The 21,385-nt window shown below is 43.2% G+C and overlaps 1 protein-coding gene across 1 annotated transcript in view; it reads right to left on the bottom strand.

The window, feature by feature from the left end:
• Positions 1-4,050: 4,050 nt before the first annotated feature.
• The window catches only part of LOC146821199 (solute carrier family 60 member 1-like), a 211,351-nt gene continuing 194,016 nt past the window's right edge, over positions 4,051-21,385 (bottom strand). The window contains exon 4 of the mRNA XM_085612136.1: positions 4,051-6,973. Coding sequence (XP_085468262.1) covers positions 5,772-6,973 — 1,202 coding nt within the window. The 3' untranslated portion in view covers positions 4,051-5,771. The remainder of the gene's footprint in view (positions 6,974-21,385) is intronic.

Raw genomic sequence — 21,385 nt, 5'->3', positions numbered from 1 at the left:
TGGCCTGGTATTTCTGCCAAAGAATCGGGCGTAATTAGTTTAAAGGATCTATATTCTTTTGTTTGACATAAGGCACTGAGTCTTCGACACCCCCCCCCCCCCCCCCCCCCAACCGATCAAGGAGTTTGTGTTGACTGGAAGCAGCAGATGGGAGGGACCAGACGGTCAGAGTTGCAGAGAGTGAATGCTGAACTTGACATGAGCTACCATTCTCAATGCAGTCCAAGAAGTCTCTACAACCCCCAAGCTGACATTGTCTTATTGGTCAGGCAATGTCCCACTGCAAGGTTGTTGGGTATCATCATCCCCTGGACTAGGGAAGGCATTTGCCAAACTGCAGTGCGGAATTAGCCCTATGACCTGAATACTTCTGCATTGGACCAGAGAGGGTTTGGGCAATTCACTATGGACGGATGCTTGCTCATAATCTCTAGTGCCAAGGTTGATGTGGGCTCTGAATTCTCTCTTGATGGGACTGTAACTGAGTAACAATGGACCTTTTGCTGTCAAAGGAAGGCTACTACCATCGCAAGCTTATTTGCCAAGACGCAAAGCACGGAGACCAACTTTATGTTCAAAGAAGCATCCTTGAAAGGGGTCAAAGAAAAGTCCCGAGGGCAGCATGGAGGTAAATCCTGCAGCTGAATCTCCAATGAGTAAGCAGGCAGGGCGTGGCATCACCTGCAGCTACTTCTGGTTTTTAAGGATCAGACAAATCTGATGGATCTGGCGTGGAATTAACCTCCACAGGAGGAACAGCTAAGGGAGAATCTGCTGGTAATAGAGTCCTACAGAGGTAGACTTTCAATAGTGGGGTCAACTCCTGCTAACACCGGATTCTCCAGCATAGCTGATGGCTAAGTATTGTCCCTGGAGGAAGTGGCTTGATAGAGCAGGCACTGAAATCACATCTTTCGTATGATGCACCACCAGTGTCAGAGTGACCTACTTAAAGGACTAGTGTAGGTGGGCTTTCATGGAGGCTTGCCGAGTAGGAACCAGTGCTCCCAGGTACTCCTGCTCCTTTGTCTGCCTCAAGTGCTTTGAAGGCAGGCCGTGCGAGAGAGACAGAGAGAGGGGGGTGAGAGCGAGAGTGAGTGAGAGATGGGGGGGGGGGGAGAGAGAGAGGTGGGGGGAGAGAGAGAAAGGAAAAAAAAGACAACTGGGAAACTTGCCTAATGGCCCTTTCCTTCTCAACATCAACTTGCACTGCACCGGAGCCAGGCTCAAATGCAGAGGAAGAGTCAGTACACGGTCCAATCCTATCAGGTTGGGACTGCAACACCTACCACCCAAAGAAGGAGCTCGGCTTGTCTGCATGTTCATTATCTCCAGACAGGAGAAAGACCTGGGCCCCAAGGCTGCAGAGTGAGAGTTAGATGGATTCCACCTCTCGATGCATGAGACCTGCTGTATTGAACCCTGAAGGAGAGACTGGGCCAGTCCTCCGGTGTAACAGCAGCTTGGGGTCTATGTGCCAAGATGAGGGTCTGGGCACTGCCCATTGGGACAACAGAGCCTCTGTAGCAGGGCATCTAGTTCTTGAAGAATCCTTTGCCTTATAGATGTTTCACCTTTCCCTTGGATCATGACAACTGGCTAGAACAAGTGGCCAGGTACTGATAGACAAAACTATCAAGCACGTACTTTCACCTTCCAGAGTTACATCAATGGCATAGGGCACATGAGGGTGACCTCCCCAAGGCATGGGGCAGCTAGGATGGGTGTTCAGTGCCACACTCTTCCTACTGGTGATGAAATTCAATATCTCTTGAGATCTGTTCCTTACTCTGATCCCAGATCTTACTCTGTTGGCAAGTTAGGTGGTGCCAGACTAACCTCATACCAAAGGCAGATTGCGTGCAGTTATACACTGGATTACTAATCCTAAACCACAAGAAGCTGAGCGTTTATGTGGGTCAGCTACTACAAACAGCCAACACAACAAAATGTTATGGCAAAAATGACAATATACCAGAACTGAAAAGAGGATGAGAAGATGCAGGGCATAAAATAAACCAAAAAAGCCCCCAAAAAGTAGATCTACTTGCTTTCTGACAAGCCTATTCTCTCGCTGAATGGTCCCCTTTGTTCTTTCACTTCCAATTATTTTTGCACGCAAGGAAGGAACTGTCCAGGTGCTTGTTTCACAGAGCGATAATGCAGGAAAACCAATAGACAGTTTGTCATTGCATGAGAATGGTTCAAGCCTAAGACACAGCCTCATCCATCAAGGTGCTGTGTATGGGGTCAAAAGTGAGAAAATCTCACACATTAAAGACACGGACACAAAACACGGTAATTGAAGTAGAACAAGAATTAGCTTCAGGTCTGCTTGGACTATTGGAGAAGCTAAACCCAAGTGCTCAAGTTGTAAATAAAAATTGGAAGTATAACTACTAAAGCTAAGAGGAATAGCTTGGTGATCACTCTAAACAGGCTTCTAAGTTTTAGAGTTGGTGCTTTTTTAAATATGGAACACCATGATGATGGTTCCAACAACCTCAGGCCTAAGTTAACACTGTTTGAATATACCAGCACCATTCCACTCTCACAGTGGACGGTGCTATATGTATTGTCATTTATAACTGCTCTAGTAATGCCTTCATTAATGCAGCTAGAGGAGCTACAAGGAGTCACTAAATTACTAAGGGATCAATTATGACTTTGGCAGTCAAAGTTGTGGTCAGACCACCCGTCAGATTAGGAGTTTCCTCCTGTCTGATTTTTGGCGTTCCCACAACAAGGTCTCTAAAAATGGACACTGCAATGGTAACACCAAAAACAGTTACTGCACGGCCTGGACTGAAATGTCCATGCCATGCAGGAAAATGGGCGCATGCACACAGGGGGTGCACAACATGTCCCCATGTGGAGGAGGCACAGGGGTCCTGAAGGGTCCCCTTTGTTTTCTCTCTGCCACGGTGTTCATGGAGGAGGAACCTCCATGACACCGCTAGCGGAGAGGAAACTCGTAATATGCTTGGCGGGAGTGCAGCAGTCCCGGCAAGTATATTGCAGCATCCTCACCACGCAACACCTAGGAACTGCAGTTCCCTGGAGGCTGCGGCAGGGCCATGGTGGTCCAACCTTTCTAGTAGTAATAGGGGAGTCGGGAGACCGCCACCACCGCAAGTCCATGGACCGTCAGACTCGTAATCAAGGTCTTAGTTACTTCCATAAGCCAAGACACAGAAGGATACCATAACTAAGTGCACCAGTTAGATTTGCAGTAAATGAAGTGGAAAACATGATATTAATCACCCTTTTGAGGGGCAAAAAGTTCTTGGCACACAAACCACCAGGATACCCTTCCAGATGAGTCGTGTGCTATACAAATACAATAACATATAGCTAGTATATACATATCAGTTAATTCTTTAATATGGTCCAATACTGCCATCAAGGGGCTTGGTGACATCGGGCCTCGTGGTTTGTACGTCACCAGACCCTCGAGATGGCAATATAGGACCATATTACAGAGGTTGACCTTTTTTTTTTTTTTTAATATTACAAGTTTATTTGGGATAATTTTCTTGAAAATGTGTTTTTCCCCCAAATTGCATCTAACAATGTGCAATAATTGTCATTTGAATATTTAGATTTACTTTTCCTGAGTAAGCGGTTTGTAAAACAATGGACAATAAGGAAGGTCAGAGGATGTATGCCATTCTTTGCTGCAGGATTATGAATTAACTGCATTTCACACGTTTTGTCAGATAATTTGCGAACATTGTAGATGTCATGAAAATGCTAGTCAAAAATGGCTGTAAATAATACTGCTAAAGACGATGCTACATAATCTGCATTTTTTGCTGCATAATTAAGAAAATTATTCTACAGAATTTAGTCCTTGATATTACATATCCTCGTAGCTCGGACAATGCTAAAGCTGTGCAGAACGGTTTGCGGACTGTCATTAATAGAACGAAATCTGTATTTCACACCATGAAAGGTTTTGATACCACTGCACTTTTTCAATAAATGCATCCAAACGTTTTCACATATGTAGACAGACCTTTTAAAAAACATAATGAAAGATACAAACTCTTTCTTGCCCAGTCCCTTAAAAAACCTTTACTCTCTTTTGAACGTAGTTTTAAAAAACATTTTTACAGCAACTTTCAGAGTCCTAGTTTTGCCTGATTAAAGGTGGCCATGCCTAAACCCATTTTAGATTTCTGTTTCGTGATGCAAGACCAGCTGCATAAAATGTTAAGTTACATGTGCCATACTGCCAGAGTCAATACCCTCAAACAACTTAAGCACGTGGTTCCTGATCCTGAACAAACACACAGCCAGAATACTTTTTGAAAGCATGGCATGCTGGGCAGCAAACCACACCAGTGTGCTGTGCTATGTGTTTATGTTCTTCCCCTTAAAATGTGTTCAGGGTGCATCCACGTCAAATAAATCACAATTTACAATGACTATATCAAATGCAATCAACATGATGCCTAAATCAAACAAGCAACATGAACGCCATGTAAAAATCACACAAAATCAATATCCAGATTAACCCAAAGTTGTGATGTAAGCATATGTTCGGAAAAACCCCCAATATATATGTGTATATATATTCCAGTGTAAAGGTGCAGCTTGAGGAACAAAATCCAGTCCCACGTTTTCTCGTCTCTGATTGTAGCGCCTGATATTGAGGAGGGGAACGGATAGGCCCTTGGTGTGAAATCAGTGCAAGCTTCCGTTCACTGCAATGGCAAAAGTGTGATCGAAAGGAAATGCAGATTTTGGCGGCATTCAGTCAGTGTCCTCTCCGCTGATTGTCACGTGCAATGACAGCAAACTCTGATAACCTACTGGCTTGCTCCAGTCAGTGAAACTACAAATTGTCTAATGCAAGACAGGGTAACCAAAACCAGATAAATGTCCTGTTTTTGAGAGACAGTCAGGTGAGCATGAACATTTATCGCTGTGCTTAGTAGGCTCATGTTCACACCGGCCCTCTCATGACACCTTGGACAGAGTTTAGCTTAAAAGCCGGTCTTGCTGTGCTGCCTGACTTAATTCAGGCAGCACAGCAGCTTTTAATGAGGGGGGAGGGGGGGGGGGGAGTTTAAATCAGAAACCTGCCGAGCCCATCACCTGAGACAAGAATCTCAAAGCTCCCCTAACAACACACCGCAGCATGGCAGAGGAAGCATTTAATTTTCAAGCTACAAAGCTGTGTGTTTCAGTAGCGAGAAAATGAGACTTCCTTGACCATGCTGTGATGTGTTCCATATGGATGTCCAGATGTTTATGTGCAACACCATTGATATAGAAACAGGAGTAAATGTTGACACTGGTCAGTGGTGTCAACATTTAGTCCTATTTCTATGTCCATGGCTGTCCGGGTTTTTTGTTCTGAAAATCTGGTCACCCATATGCAGTGCAAATGCCTCGTGTCGTGATGAAGACGTAGAGCCCCATGGCCTCAGACAAGACTGAACAGCTGATCTCGAACTGAAAGACCTCATAAAACTCAAGCAGATTCGACACATCCCTCATGTCAACGAATCAGGGTCAGATGTAGTGCAATGTACACATTAAGTATCATCTGTAAAGTGGGATGCCATCAATCTGGACAGAGATCCCGCCTCAGAATAACAGTTCCACGACTCAGAAAACTAGACAGTGCTGGTGGAAATAGAAGCTGATGGTACTGCACAGCTTCCTTCATACCTTCTTGAATCTGCCACAGTGAACCATTAGCTGCTGTGACCCAGCAGGTTCATTTGAAAAATACACAGCAAAGAGCATCCATCACACATCTAGTCATTTTTCTCTCTGTTGAGGAGCTCTTTCAGGGGAGAGCTGCCAGAAATCAAGGGAGACAATCTGACAGTCGAGTTCTTCACCACAGGCTGGCTTGCTACTTTTAAGGGGGACTCCACTGGGATAACCCGAGAAGTCTCTATCACTGAATTCCTGCTTGTGTCATTCATTTCGATCACCTCAAAGTCTACTTCATTCCAGTCTCGTGCATCGTCGTCGTCTTCGTGATGCCCTGGCCCCGACAGAAGCGCTTTCCTGTCCTCGCCGTCTCCCATGTGCTTTGCAGTCCTCTCAGGTGTGGTGGTTGCTATTTTGTATGCGACTGGGAATATAATAGTTGAAATCACAGCACATCCTAATATTGTGTACATGAGCACGGGAAGTTCCTCAAATTTGCCTTGTAGAAATCCTACAGTGACAGGAATGCCCATCTCTCCCAAGGATGCACCGATGACGAACAGAGAGGTCGATTTCCCGCCGATAGTGGTGTATTGCTTGGCCCAGGAAATGCCACTGGGGAAGGTGGCGGCCATGGAAGCACCATAAACTGCAGTGCCCGCCCAAAGCACAAAGAGGTTCTGATTGAATAGCACCATAAGAAGGGAGGACGCCGTGCAGCCTATCACGCTGAGGAGAATCATTGTGCCGGGATACATACAAACTGCAAAAATGATGGCAATGCCTCGGACTGCAGCAAAGGCGCCCCAAAAGAGGGAATTCAGCCCCGCTGCTTTTGTCTCCTCCATGTGGACGAAGGTAGTTGCATAAGTATAGACATAAGAACCGTAGGCAACCTCTGCACCTACGTAGAATAAAAAGAAGAGGAACAAGATGAATATGAGAGGGTTGTGGTGCACTGCAGTTTGCTGCTCATCCTCCGATTCGTCCATTTTCTCACGTTTCTGGATACTTCTTAAAAATAAAATAAACAAAACCAAAGATACCAACAAAATGTAAGTGCCTATTACAATATAGGGCAACATGGCAATTGAGATTTCGAGCCCGAACAGCTCCATGTTTCTGTTGTGAAGGAATCCGCTTGTATTCTTGCTTTCACTCTCTTGCAAAGGTATCAGGTCCAGAGCCATCTTGGAAAGCAAAGGGGAGACAACGGCACCCAAAGCAAAACTGAAGTGAAGGGCCTGAATATGGGGCCCAGAATTCTTGCCCCAGGCATCCAATATAACGACGTTTCCACCTGCCAAGAAAAAAAACATTTTCCATTAGTATAACCACCAAGACAGGCACTACTTAAAGTGTTCTAATCAAGCCATCATACTTTGAACCACAAAGTGGCCTATTGTTTTTGGAGGCCAAAAGACACAGACGTGCATCTCTCTATCTGTCCACAGAAAAAGATTTGCAAGTGTGTATTTGCCAACATACATTTTGCTTACTATTTAATCAGTCAGTAGAATAATGTTTAATAAATAGAACATTAGTATGAACTTGAAGTTACTTGCTCAAACAGTAACCTTGAAAGACAGAGTTTCAGGGCAGAGAGGTTGATGGTCAAGAGAAGGGGGTGGACCAAGACCTATAGTTAATTTTAGAGAGGAAAGCATTATCAGGAGGCAGCTGGCAGAGCATTTAATCTATTGAGATGTACTTCCTTGTGTCCTTTTGAGTCCTAACCTTTTCTTTGTGATTACAATAGAATGAATATATCTGAATAGAATTCATACTCCATTGCAATGATAAATCTGCATCATACAGAATAGTTGTGCTACTTGGGCTTTCAAGTGATTTGTTACAAACACACATATGCGTATCAATTGTATCAGTAAGTTCATGGTCCTTATTAAATACATTGATGGGGCATGACATCTAAGTTTTGGAGTACTCCCATTCTGATATCAACATGACGTAAAAAGCTTGTATAACTCAAAGAACATGCCAGCTGTAGTGTGATTTCAGATCCAACTACGCTTCATAATGGTTGGAACCATAATATATAACAGAGCTTCTTTTGAAGTTGTTATTCTATTAGTAATAAACATTGGACTTAATTTCTAGCAAATATATTTCATAGCTGGACAGTTAAATTCACGTTTTAAATCTCTTTTCCACAACTACACAACGGACAGTCATTGTTCTAGATTTGGCCTGCCAAATTCCCCTAAATGATATCAGTAGCAGGTGTCCAATCCACAATAAAAATGGAAACCTCCACATTTTATGATCATAGATCTTTCCGATATACTCTTGAGGTGTTTGGATCTTGCAGATTCACCCTTATAAAAGGCAATCTTTTGCAATGTGTACTGTCTGCTGAAAAACTTGCCTGCACAATCTTTTTCATCTGGATCAATGTTATCTCATTCTGAGAACTCTAGCATAAAATATCACATGAGAAAAAATGTAGTTGTTGAAGAGCATGGGCAAAATAATTCAGGGATCTGAAAAGGACACCAGAGTTTAGTATTAACTTCTCCGTCACTGGGGTGTGCAATGAATCATTTGGAATTATATGGAACATTTGGAACATCAAAAACCCACAAGAACCAGTGGCTGAAATCATAGCGGACGGTCTCTTGCTCCAAATCAACAGCTTCAAATTAGCACAGATTTCGCAACTGAGCCAAGTATTTTCAATACTTAACATTTTAATTTATTTAAAATTATAATCATTTTTGCAACAGCTATGTACTCAGTTGCATATTGAATGGAATCTATGAGCTGTAAATGTACAGTAAATGTAGGATATGTGTTTTACCCAAAGTTTTGGAAAATGCCAGAGAGCCCCCACAATGAGAAAACACTTTTATACTTAATTGTTCTGTGTGTGGAGAATCAGGCACATTTTGTCGCACCTAAATACACATAACTGTAAATAAAGGCTTTCCAAGGACTTCCCACAAGCTTTGAACTAAAAAGGTACATTACGGAGTCTTTAAAAAAAAAGTCAAAATTTTACTCTTTAATGTGTTTATCTTTAGAAAATGATGATCTGAAAGATGACAGAGCGTCAGGTCCCCACTGGAGGCCGACTGCCATAAGACCCAAAACTATCACATCGTCATTGTGTGTGAATTGGCTTGTTATCCAATATGGGAGTACATTTCCTTCAATTCTTGTAAAGAGGGAAATCAAAAATACAGAGAAAAAGATGAGGGCCAAGAGCTGCGCTTTATTTAACACATTGGGTGTTTAAAATTTAGCTGTTAACACCTTTTCAGTCCCCATTAACACTTTGCACCTCGCGTCAGAATGCAGAGTTATCAATAGTTTCAGGAGACTTAGTATATTCAGAGCAGCCAGCTAAACCCACTACCCAATCTAATGCAGAAGAGAAATCTATGAATGCAACAAAAACTTGGGAATTGGGAGAGTGAATTGAACTAACATACAGAGAGAGGACAGCAGCTATATTTTTCAACACTCAATAATTCTGTCTAAAAGTGGTTTGTTCGGGTGAAATGTTCTAGTCCTGAACACACAGTACAAGATGTTGTAAACTACACTTACTAAATATTTTGCCTGCGGAGTCTAGTAAAACAATCAACTGATAGAGCTGGGGAGAAAGTATTGAACTTTTTTTTTTATAGGAACGGACCAAAACATTACACTCCCATACACGAAAGTGGAAACAAACCAACTACACAACAAGATTGAACATAGCGACCAGGCATCCTGGAATTTTGGGGACCGTTCTGGTTTTTTCAGTCTCTGAAAACAATTTAACAAAGATAATACTGTGTAAATGTTGCATTCAGTTACTCGCTAGTGCTTCACTGTCAATGTTTTCTAGGTTGGTGTGTGCTGTCAATGAAGTCATCAGTGCCCATTGAGCACTAAAACATTGTAGTCCTACTTTCATGTTTGTGGAATGTTCCAGTTTATTGTTTTAAAAATCTGGTCACCCTATTAAAACAGGCATTAAAAATGACATAGGTCTCGCAATTGTTTTAGTTGGAGCTATTGGCATTGCAAATGACAATGTCTTTTACCTATGTGTTAACAGGAACATTTTGAGAAACTGGGTGGATACTTAGAGGTAAATTTGCCAGAGAAATTTACAAGATGCTTCCTTAGAAGCTAAAGTAAGAACATACAACAAAGTATTGTGGACAAATGTGGCATACACCATTAGAAAACAGTGTATGAAAACTCTTGGCTGACACAAGCCTTTAATAAGTTGTTGGGCGCAGGACATACATTTTAATATCAGAGGAGTGCTGCATTTGCGAGAGAAAGCTTGCTTGTCCATTTCAGAAGACTAGAAGAGCACCAGAATGTCAGAGAAGACGGAAAGCCCACGGGTTTTAAAATGTTTTCCCAGAGTAATGAGCCGGAGGGTGCTTTATTCTCAACCCACCCTGTTGGGACAGCGTCCAGAAGCAGCTGCATGCTGACACTACACAATGAACATACAGACGTCTTCAGTGTAGTATTAGAACGTGCAGCAGTTAATCAATACACTTCTGCAGAAGCCACAGATATGGTCTCCTAAAAATGAATGCCAGGATATCCATTGAGAGTTATTCAAATGGGGATCGAATTGCAAAAAATAACGTTTTAGAAAATGTTGTCAGTTGGAAAATATACGTAGCTCTGTCTGTTGCTGGTGGAAACCCCCGATAAATTTAAGGAAGGCCTTATCTCACAAATGCAATAAACAACTGCTTGTGTTCTCAGTTCGTCGCTTTCCAGGGCTGGTGCACTTCATCGATCTCCCGAAAACGATTCACACACTGCAGGCCTTCAACAGCATAGTGTGGTTGCTCAGCTTCCTTGCAACCAAAGCCTGGAACAAACTACCCAAATCCCTCAGACAACAAACCCAGGAAAAACCGTTTCGAAAACTGCTAAAGACCTGGATCTTTAATCTCCCGGACGATCACTCCAAAGCTTCCATCTAATCCTCTTGCACTGGCTCACTTAGGTTCCCTAGCGCCAAGATGCTCCCTCCGGAGCGAACGTCGCGCTCTATAAATACCCCACAAATATACAAATATATACAAGATATGAAAGCAGGCGGCAGCTGCGGGAGAGGTGTGACCAATTGTTTACTGCCCTGATGCACAGAAAGGCGAGGAGCCTTGCTGCTCCCTTGTGTCCACTAAAACTTCCACAACAGAGGAGATCCTGACAACATCTATAATGAAGGCCTGGCCTTCGCCTCGATCACGTATGACGCATAAATCCCTAGGCTGCTCAGTGTGCTGCTTGCAATGACAACCACCCCAGTTACCCATCGTTGTGCAAGGATTCTCAGACCCAAACAACATTCAATCATTTTATGGTTTGTTGTTAAAAGGGGAAAGCAATGCAACTCATGAAGGGCTTATTCTGTGTAAATTCACGCGACAGCAATATGGAGCAAGCTGCCGAGCTGCCTACCAGAAAAAAGCTTTCACCAATGCGCAAATGCAGCTGCGTATTTGCAAAAGCCGAATGAAAACAAAAAGTGCTCACAGACCTAATTGAAGGAGACAGTTTCACGCCGCAAGCACATGATCCAGTCCAGATGGGCTGGCCTGGAAGGAGACAGGGCGTTCACCAAGAAGCATCGTTTCCAATCGGAGGCGAGCGTTTAACATAAATAATAACGCCGGCCAATGGGAAGGATGGGCGGGGCTTCAAGTCCCTTTCCGAAGTCTCCTCGACGACAATAGATCTTGCAGAGCGAGCAGCGCATGCGCTGCAAGGCTAGGCGAGACCTAAAACGGAAGTGCAAATCCCGTCATAAGGCACAATTAATGTTCAAGATTGAAACCTGAATCTCATCAAGACTTGCTGTCCCAGAATATTGTGTTGTCTTTATGTAAGAAAGTAAAAGGTCAGATGCAAAAATTTAAAATAAACTTTGTATGACCAAACGTATCCGGTTCCTCAAATTTGACAGGAACATCCTTAACAACATAAACACAAAGTTAAGAACCCGATCCACTCTTTTTCAGGTATGGAGAATGTACTAGTTTTCCGATTTTGTTCCTGTACCTAATGCGATCAGAAGGCAGACATTATACTGTTCCCTTCTCTAGCCAAGTTTTGTAAAGTGACCTACCGCAGATCTTTTACCGTTTAACGTTTGATACAATAATTTAATAATGTTTTTTCTTTATTTATTGATTTTACTTGCTATCAATGGCAATATTTTCCTGTTGCGCACTCACATTGTAGCTTTCTGCCTAAATAAATGTTTTGCCTTTTCTTAATTCCTCGCCTAAAGAAATGTTAACTAAAGAAAACCAACTTGGAGATAGTAAATTAAAAAGTCTGAAAATTAAGCAACAGATGTGAGAAAGTGCCATCTTTCGTGCATGGTATGCCCTCACTTTTTACTGAATTGCTGATGTTCTTTTACTGAGTGTGCCCTGGGCTCCTGCCAATTAGGGGGCCCGGGGCCTGTGTTAACAACTGCATGACAGCATAAACCCAATTGGCATCTCTGGTCACAGGTCAGCCCCTGGTAAATAGTACCATAGGTACCCAGGGCACTGTGACCAGAGAAGGCCCCTAAGGGCTGCAGCCCTTAGAGGCCCTGTCCCCTTACACACACACTGCCTTTGCAGGCTGAGTGTAGAACTAAACAGAGTCGACAGGGCAAACATCCCTGTGTGCCCTGCCCACAACACACACTGCCCTGGCATACATCAGCCACCCCTCTAGCTGGGTGCTCTATGCCACTGGTGTGGGCACAGGTGCATGAGCCCTGTGCCCCTACAGTGCCCAGGTCCATTCCTGGGCACTAAGTGCAGTGCTGCCATTTAAGAGTATATGGTGCTGGGAGATCATCAACACGAACTCCACAGCACCATGATGGCTGCACTGAAGACTGGGAAGTTTGGTATCAAACTTCTCAGCACATTAAACCTGCACTGATGCCAGTGTGAGATTTAATGTACAATGCACGACAGAGGGCATCTTAGAGATGCCCCCTGAACCTAACCTACAATCCACGTCTGGTCTGAGGGGCTGCCTAGGCTGCCACACAGCAGACATATTGCTGAACCCCTGGGTAGAGAGCCAGTCGCTCTGCTGGGCCTTCAACAATGCACATTCTGGGTGAGGTGCTAGGTCTCCTCCCCCAGGATGGGCAGGGGAAGCTTCAAAGGCATTCTGCCTTTGTGGCATTCTGCCTTTGTGAGCTTCTCCAGGCCACTTGTTGTACTCAGCAACTGGCCCCTACCGGTTCTGACCCCCACTCTGGCAGGAAGACTGACCGGAAACCCCAAGGAAGCAAAGCGGGTGTGCCAGCCTCTGCCAACTCCACCCATCAGGTGGGGGAGGCGAGGTGAAGCACATCTCCGGGCTCTTGTCATCTTGAAGATGGGATGCCCTGCCCAATCGGGACTAGGCTCCTGCCCCCCCCTCCCACAGGAGAGTGGCAGGCTAGGGGGTGTAACCATCCCAGGGCAGGGACCCATTGGTCCCTGCCCTTTACCTACCTGTAATGCCCCTAAATCTAGTATTTAGGGGCCCCCTGAACAGTCCTTCCTTAGATTCCGGATTCCGAAACAGCAAAGAAGATCAAGAAGAAAGAAGACCTGCCGTGCAGCTGCTAGCAAGAGGAAGACATCAACTGCTTTGGCCCCAGCCCTACCGGCCTGTCGACCCTCGAACCTGCTAAATCCCGGCATCTCCCGTGGCGAGCAACCTCACAAACCCCAGAGGACCTGGCTACCTTCTGATTCTGAGCATCTGGGACTCCCACGAGCAGTGGCACTGCTCAAAGCAAGTAACTGACCCCTGGCATCAGCCCAGAGCCGCGAACCCTTCACACTCTGCACCTGCCAAGCCTGGCCTGTGCTGGAGTGGATAAAGACCCCGAGGATGTCCCCCCGGCGACTGTGACCTCGAATCCGGCACCCAAGGACCCACCTTGACGCTCCTGACGACGCCTGCAGCCTCAGAACCAGGGACTCCCCCACCCCCAAACCGCGATCAACAGAGGGTAAGATTTCCTGACACAAAAAGGCACCCCTGCACTCACCACCCTGCGGCCCCCGGTGCCCAACTCTTGGGTACCTACCTATCCTCCAACTACCCAACTTACCCCTCGAAATGGTGGTCGCACCTGAACAATCTTCGTCCCCGAGCTTGCAGCCTTTGTTCGTCCTTGAGCTTATCCATTGCAATCCATTGAGCGCCCGACGGCTGAAAAGCACCCTGCACCCAGCCACCTGAGTGCCCATGGCTGTGCAACCTCTACTCCTACCTACTTCCCATTTGCCCTGAGCAAGTTACCAGGAGCCCAGCTCCAACAGCCACGTGGTCTGCCAGCCAGCAGCCACCAACCAAGGCCCCCCTGCCTTCCATAGGATAATATTGGGCCTAACTCACTCTGCATCCAGCTGCTCCTGTGCCACTGATGATGTAACAACTGTACTTACCTGACCCTGGGAGACCCCCGAGTCTATGCCCAGAACCTTAACTCTGCCAGCCGAGTACTTACCCAAAAGCCGATGACTCACTTTTCTTCCATAGGGTAACATTGGCTGGTTTCCTCTGAAATTTCTTCTAAGTGTGGAGTTTCTGAACTTTAAAATATTCACCTAAAATCAACCGAGTAACGAAAACGGAAATAATCACCTGCTATTAGGAGAGATCCCAGTGCTGGATCTTGGTGCCTAGCACTGACCCTGAAAAGTAATCACAACCGTACTAACCACTAACTCAATTTTCTTCCATAGGAAACCATTGACTGTTTTTCCGTGAAATTTCTTCTAAGTGTCGAATTTTGCAAAATTATAAATATTCATTAAAAATCGCCTGTATAGCTTAAACGCAGTCTCTCAACTGCTTACAGGTGGTACACTAGTGCTGGATCCAGGATCCAACACTGACCTAGAAAAAGTAACGATAACCCCATAGGATAACATTGGTGATACTGAAAGTTTCTAAGTGTCAACTTTTAAAATAGCAAAATATTGCTTAAAAATCATAACAGTAACTAAAACGTATTTGCTCACTTGTTTCCAAGAACTGTCCCAGGACTGAATCGAGGATCCAGTCCTGGAGTTAGAAAAGTAATCAAGTGCATTTAACTTAAAATTCCCATTGAGCTCAATGTATTATTGTGTTTGAAATTGTGTTGCCTATTGCAACAAACTGTAACTATTACCTACAAAAGTCAATTGCATATTGGAAAGTATTTAACTAAAGCATCTCATTCTGAGAAAGTATATTTTTGATACCTATTGTTGGTTCTAAAATAAAACCCTATATTTTTATACAAACCATTGGCCTAGAGTTCAGTTCTTGAGTGTGTGAGACCGTTTGCTGACTGAGTGTGTACAACAAATGCTTTACACTGTCCTCTGATACTGCCTTACTGCTCGACCAAGCTACCACTTTGGAGAGTAAGGTTATATCTAACTTTAGCCTCTGCCAAACCTCTGGGGACTGTGGACTCTGTACACACTGTACCTATTGGGGAACAGTATATACAGAGCCACTTTCCTACACAGAGCACAGCACAGTAAACAGTTACAACTGACTATTACGTCAGTAGACAATTTAATCTCCAATTAGCAATCAAAGAACAAGCAATAGGGCGTAGTCTTGACCATAGGTGAATCAATTCTTGATAAGTTGACACGTTGATGAAGCAAACACACAGCCGACACGGGTTTCGTCATTAGATGACTTTCTCAAGGCGGTTTACAAAAATATATGGTGTACAGGTAAAATTTAACACAAACAGGGAAATGTTGTTCAGATTTCCCAGTGTTAACCATAACATGTGACTCATAGTATCTTAAAAGAGTGTCTCATGGTCCATGCACAATAAGATCCAATTAAGAGAAGAAAAGGTGCACGATAAAGACCTGACCCCATTTATAGCCATAAAACACATGCTCTAAATAATCTGTACCAACATTAGTATAAAAATCAATGAAAGTACCACGAAACCTTATACCCCACTTCGCGTTATTAAAGAAAAAACGCCAAAGACCAAGAGGAAAGTGAAATACAGGAAAGGTAAAGAATCTACTTGGGATAATCTTTTCTAACAATTATTTATTACAATTTTGCACTTGAACTGCTTTCCATTGCTAAAAAACAGTCTATACCTGTATTTATTTTTGTGACGCAATGCTAAACTTTGGCAGAGACAATTTCGTACTGCATGGATGATTATGGATTGGAGTAATATCTCTGAACCCCTCTTAAATTTAAGTAAAGGTTGTTCATTTTGATTACGTTTTCTTTATTTGGATACGGATTCTCAGGTAAATGTTGAAAGTATATATTTTTTCTTCCTCTTCTTCCTTCTTTCACTTTATTCTGTTTACCTTTCTTGTATTTCACTTTCCTCTTGGTCTATGGCATTTTTTCTTTTATAACGCGAAATGGGGTATAAGGTTTCGTGGTACTTTCACTGTTTTTTATACTAATGTTGGTACAGATTTTTTGAAGCATGTGTTTTATGGCTATAAATGGGGTCAGGTCTCTATCGTGCACCTTTTCTTCTCTTAATTGGATCTTATTGCGCATGGAACATGAGACACTCTTTTAAGATACTATGAGTCACATGTTATGGTTAACACTGGGAAATCTGAACAATATTTCCCTGTTCGTGTTAAATTTCAGCTGTACACCATATGTTTTTGCTAACAGCCTTGAGAAAGTCGCCTAACGACAAATCACGTGTTGGCTGTGTGCTTGCTTCATCAACGTGTCAACTTATCAAGAATTGATTCACCTATGGTCAAGACTGCGCCCTATTGCTTGTTCTTTCATTACTAATTGTGAGATTAAATGGTCTACTGACGTAACAGTTTACTGTGCTGCTTAATTTTCTAATTTGAGGTTTTGAAGCAAGTTTTCTCCTTATACTGGGTAACACTGTTGGTGGTACAGTGTTTACATTGAGCACACCATTTAGACTGTGTGAGATTATGTTTGCAAACCTAACAGAGGTGCTGGCTTCTTTTCTTTAAACCACTGCCATCATTTGTATATAAAAATTAAAAAAGTCTGTTGTACAATGAAACTCTCATAAAGTACAGAGTTATTTAGTACACTAGAAAACATCTCATGCAGATTCCTCTTATTTGAACCCAATAAATGCTTCTTTTCCAATTTAAACTAAGCACCCTCCCCCGATCTTCTTCTAAGTTACATTCTAAACTAGTCACACGCTTGACCTTAAGGGTGTAGCTTAATACATTATGATAACTTAAATCCGTAAACAAAACCTTTATTTTTATTTTTTCATGAGAGAAAATGGTACAACCATAATTAGAGAATCATTTTATATACAAGACATTTTAACAGAGAATTATTGACCTATTACTGTGTTGATCATGTACCAGGGAACCCCAGGGGAGGTGGTAGGATTCAAAGGCTGAGACGCCTGGAATCCCGATATATCATCGATCTACAAACGAAACACACGTGGGGTCTGAATAGTAGCGAGAAGTTAGCGGTGCATTTGGGTGACTAATAGTTTATCTGCTTTGAGAAATTAAGGTTATCATTTTCCTGTTCTTATAAGTAGCCTCATAATTCAGTTGACGGTATCAAATGAGTCACTATGAGTGTATTCAATCTTTACTGAGAATTTGAATTTTCATCTATGATGTGATAATGAATCGTTTGTAAGCAGAGTCTTATGTGGAGCTACATGCATAACATATGATATTAACATGCCGCCTTAGTAGGCCTTGATTTTAGAATTTGTACACATGTAAAATCCGGATGGGAGCAATACATTAGCTGCCCATTCAGGGCTCCATTGGATACAATGAGATATCCCATTAGCCCATTCAGGGCGGGATGATATAGGAGGATGCGCAATGGAAATGAGAGATGCCGTATAGGTATAATTTCCATGGTGCATTGCGCCCATACAGGGCTTTGTGACAGCAACGCATGATTCATATAATATAGAACATTGGAATCCGCAAGGGCTATGAATCAGTATGCTAAAGCAGGAATTGAGATACTCATTGATTGTACAATGATGGCGGAATTATTGCACTGGCGATATGGGTGATTTCAACATGTTGTCCTTTTACTATGTCTAACCACCGGAAATGCTCTGTGTATGGGACGTATACTTGCATAACTTAATGGCGGCCCCGGCGTTCTGGGTTAACATCGAGAAAGGTGGTTGCCAAAACACTTCTGTCAGCCCGTTGTGAATAAAATTACAGAATTCGCCCCGTGAGTGCAGTCTTCCTTTGGGTACGCTTACCCGGTGGAATTTGGAGCTGAAAATTTGTGCGGGAGCACCCCCGCCCTGGCAGGCACCCATACGCGTTTGCATTGGACTGGCGATTTGGAAGCTGGGAATATATATATATATATATATATATATATATATATATATATATATTCACTGAAAAAACCATAGGTTTCACACGTACAAAACCATTGAAATTCCCCCGTTATAGTTAGTTCAGCTAACTATAACTAAATCACCCGCAATCCACTGGTGATGACGTCACATATTACATCACTCATGACATGGTCAGTGACATCACTCATGACATCATCCATTGAGTATGTGTTTCTGAACAATTTTAATATGTTTCATATATATAGGGAAAGGCCTGTTGAAGAATAAGTGGGTGTACAAGTGTGTAAATGGATGATTTTCTGTGGTGCGTAACTGACTCTATTAAGTGAGTCATTAAATGTATCTTACTGCAGACTAGTGACTAAACTGTGTAAATGTTTGTATGTGTCTGTATGTTGGTGTATAAGTGGCTGCATGGTTTTGTGAATAGCTATATGAGTGTCTATATGAGTTATTGATTGCTTGTCACAGTATCTGTATGGGTTCCTGAGTGTTTGTGTGGGTAGGGTGTGTGTGACTCTATGCATAGATGTGTGAGTGGGTGATTCTATGGGTGCATGGTTTTAAGAGTGCATCTGTGATGGACTGTATGGTTGAGTGAGTGTATGTATGGGTGTGTTAGGGATTGAATGTATATCTCAGTGGTACATTTGTGACTAACTACATATGTGAAAGGCAGTATATATGCGTGTAAGAGTATATAAGTGGGTAGATGTGAGAGTGTGTGATTGTGAGAGTGACTGTATGGATGAGTGTGTGCTTGTATCAATGATTCTATAAGAGCGTAAGAATGTGGTACTATTTTTATGAGTAAGTGAACTTGAGTGTGTATAACCGCATAGGTGAGTAAATGGGAGTGTGATTATTTGCATGACTGACTAGGTGTGAGAGTACCTCTATGGATGATTGGTGGTGTGTGAGTGTCTATATAGGTGTATAAATGCATATGATAGTCTTGTATGGAGTGACTGCAAGTATGAGTGACTGTACAGGTGAATGAGTGGAGGTGTATGTAGACCTAAGAGTTAATAAGTGGGTATGTAGTTATTGGTATTGCAGTATGTATGGTTTTGAGAATGGAACTCTGAAATTTTGAGTCGGTGTATCAAAGGTTATATTAGGGTGTGAGAAGATGTGGTAATTTATCACATGGATGACGTCATCAGTGATGTCATCAGTGATGTCACTGACCATGTCATGAGTGATGTAATATGTGACGTCATCAGCAGTGGATTGCGGGCGCGCGAGTTATAGTTAGCTGAACTAACTATAACGGGGGAATTTCAATGGTTTTTTACGAGTGAAATGTCCAGCTAACTAGAACATGTGTGAAACCTATGGTTTTTTCAGTGAATTTGCAAGGTTTTTTAAATGCTAATTCCTAACTATAACGTGTGTGAAACCTATGGTTTTTCAGTGAATTTGCAAGGTTTTTTAAATGCTAATTCCCAACTATAACGTGTGTGAAACCTATGGTTTTTAAAGTGAATTTGCAAGGTTTTTTAAATGCTCATTTATAAATGTATTATATTTTTTAAATATTTATTTTACAACAAGCTACCTATGTATATAGTTATAGATTGACTTTATCCTGTAATATGGAATGGCTCAGAATTTGGATAAAGTTGAACAGCATAGTTAATATCTTCTATAAACTTATAAACACTTTAAAACATTTTTTTGTTTTTTTAAGGGTTTTTGACCGTGCGCGCATGCGTACGTGCTCCGTGTGCGCATGCGTAGGTGCTCCACGTGCGCATGCGTACGTCGTGCGTGCTCCGTAAGCGCATGCGCGCGTGCTCCGTACGCACATGCGCACGTGCTCCGTACGCACATGCGCACGTGCTCCGTACGCACATGCGCACGTGCTCTGTACGCACATGCGCACGTGCTCTGTACGCACATGCACACGTGCTCTGTACACGCGTGCTCCGTACGCGCATGCGTGCGTGCTCCGTACGCGCACGGCAAGTCATGTGATTTAGAAACAACACTTTACATTGGTTTATAGTAGTTTCAGTTCCAGAAACTTCCAACACCACACCCACTCCCCTCATTATTTCTTCTGATTCCCTGGGAGAAGGAGCTGAGCAGCTTTTCCAGTACTCCAGTACTTGAGAATGGCAGAGCAGCAGTCATCTTCTGGGAGTGAGCAGGAGACCCTTGTGAGAGAGGAAACAAACTCTTTTATCTGGCAATTTTTTAGATTTCCAGAGGGGCAGAAGAAGGTGAATGCTCCAAAAGTCACCTGCACTATTTGTGCTGTTGTCTTATCAAGAGGAGATCCTAAAAAGAAATACTCTTTTAGTATTATCACTATGATCAGGCACGTTAAAGGAGTACATCCTGTGGCTTTTGCTCGAGCTGCTAGAGACAACCCTCCAGCAGCTCAGCCGAGCACATCCGATCCAGCACAGCCGAGAACATCATCGGCAGCTCAGCCGAGCACTTCATCTGCGGCGGCAGCTTCACCTGCTTCTGTTCCTCTGGATATACACCCTCTGTTCAAGAGGGTGCATATACGGTGAAATGCGTGCAATGCTCTTCTCTCTTATGGGGACACCAGCATTCCCCTAATAGAGAGCAAGATACAGCAGCACACATGCGGCACTCCATAATTATTTTCATTCTTTTGTTCCTCTGTTCCTCAATTAACACAACGGCTCTTTTTAGAGCCAGCTAACATCTAAACACTTAAATTTGATTTTTAATTCTATTTTTTTTATTTTTTTTCCGCCGTGCGCACACTGTGAGCGCACCTCGCGACGGTGCGCAGCCCGCGATTTAAAAAAAAAAAAAAAGTTTTTCACCCTTCAGGGTCCTCCTGACAAAAGCTAGGGGGTCAGGAACTCTGTACCCTGCCCCCTTTTCACGTTCTCCACCTTTCTTTTTCACTGTCACACACAAAATGGCGGACAACACTTCCTGATTTCGACCGATTCGAATGTTGACTGACATGTAACCACCAATCACAATTACACTTGCGCACGTTACGGTGCACGCACGGTGCGCGCATATAGATATTTATGTACTTTTAACTGCAATTTTCTCAGGAACTACTGAACAGATTGACATCATATATGCAAAAGGCACATCCCTGACCTGAGGACTACCTCTTTGCCAAATTTCAAGTAATTCTGTTCTGCCGTTCGGGCTGTACCTTCGACTAAAGGTCCTATGGGAAAATGCATGGGGAAAACTCGTTTTGGGACCCCCCTTTTTCTTAGCCCCCCCTTGACGAATCACCCCGAGACTTCCAGGGTAGGAGCTGAGCGGAGCGCCCCATTAGTTTTGAAAATTTCGCAAGGATCCGTCAACCCGCGCCAAAGTTATTCAAAATTGAATTTTCAGATT

Source organism: Triturus cristatus, chromosome 6 (genome assembly GCF_964204655.1).
Source record: "Triturus cristatus chromosome 6, aTriCri1.1, whole genome shotgun sequence".
Classification (NCBI taxonomy): Eukaryota; Metazoa; Chordata; class Amphibia; order Caudata; family Salamandridae; genus Triturus; species Triturus cristatus.
The sequence above is the reverse complement of the archived record's forward strand: the minus strand, read 5'-3'. Positions and strand labels throughout refer to the sequence as shown.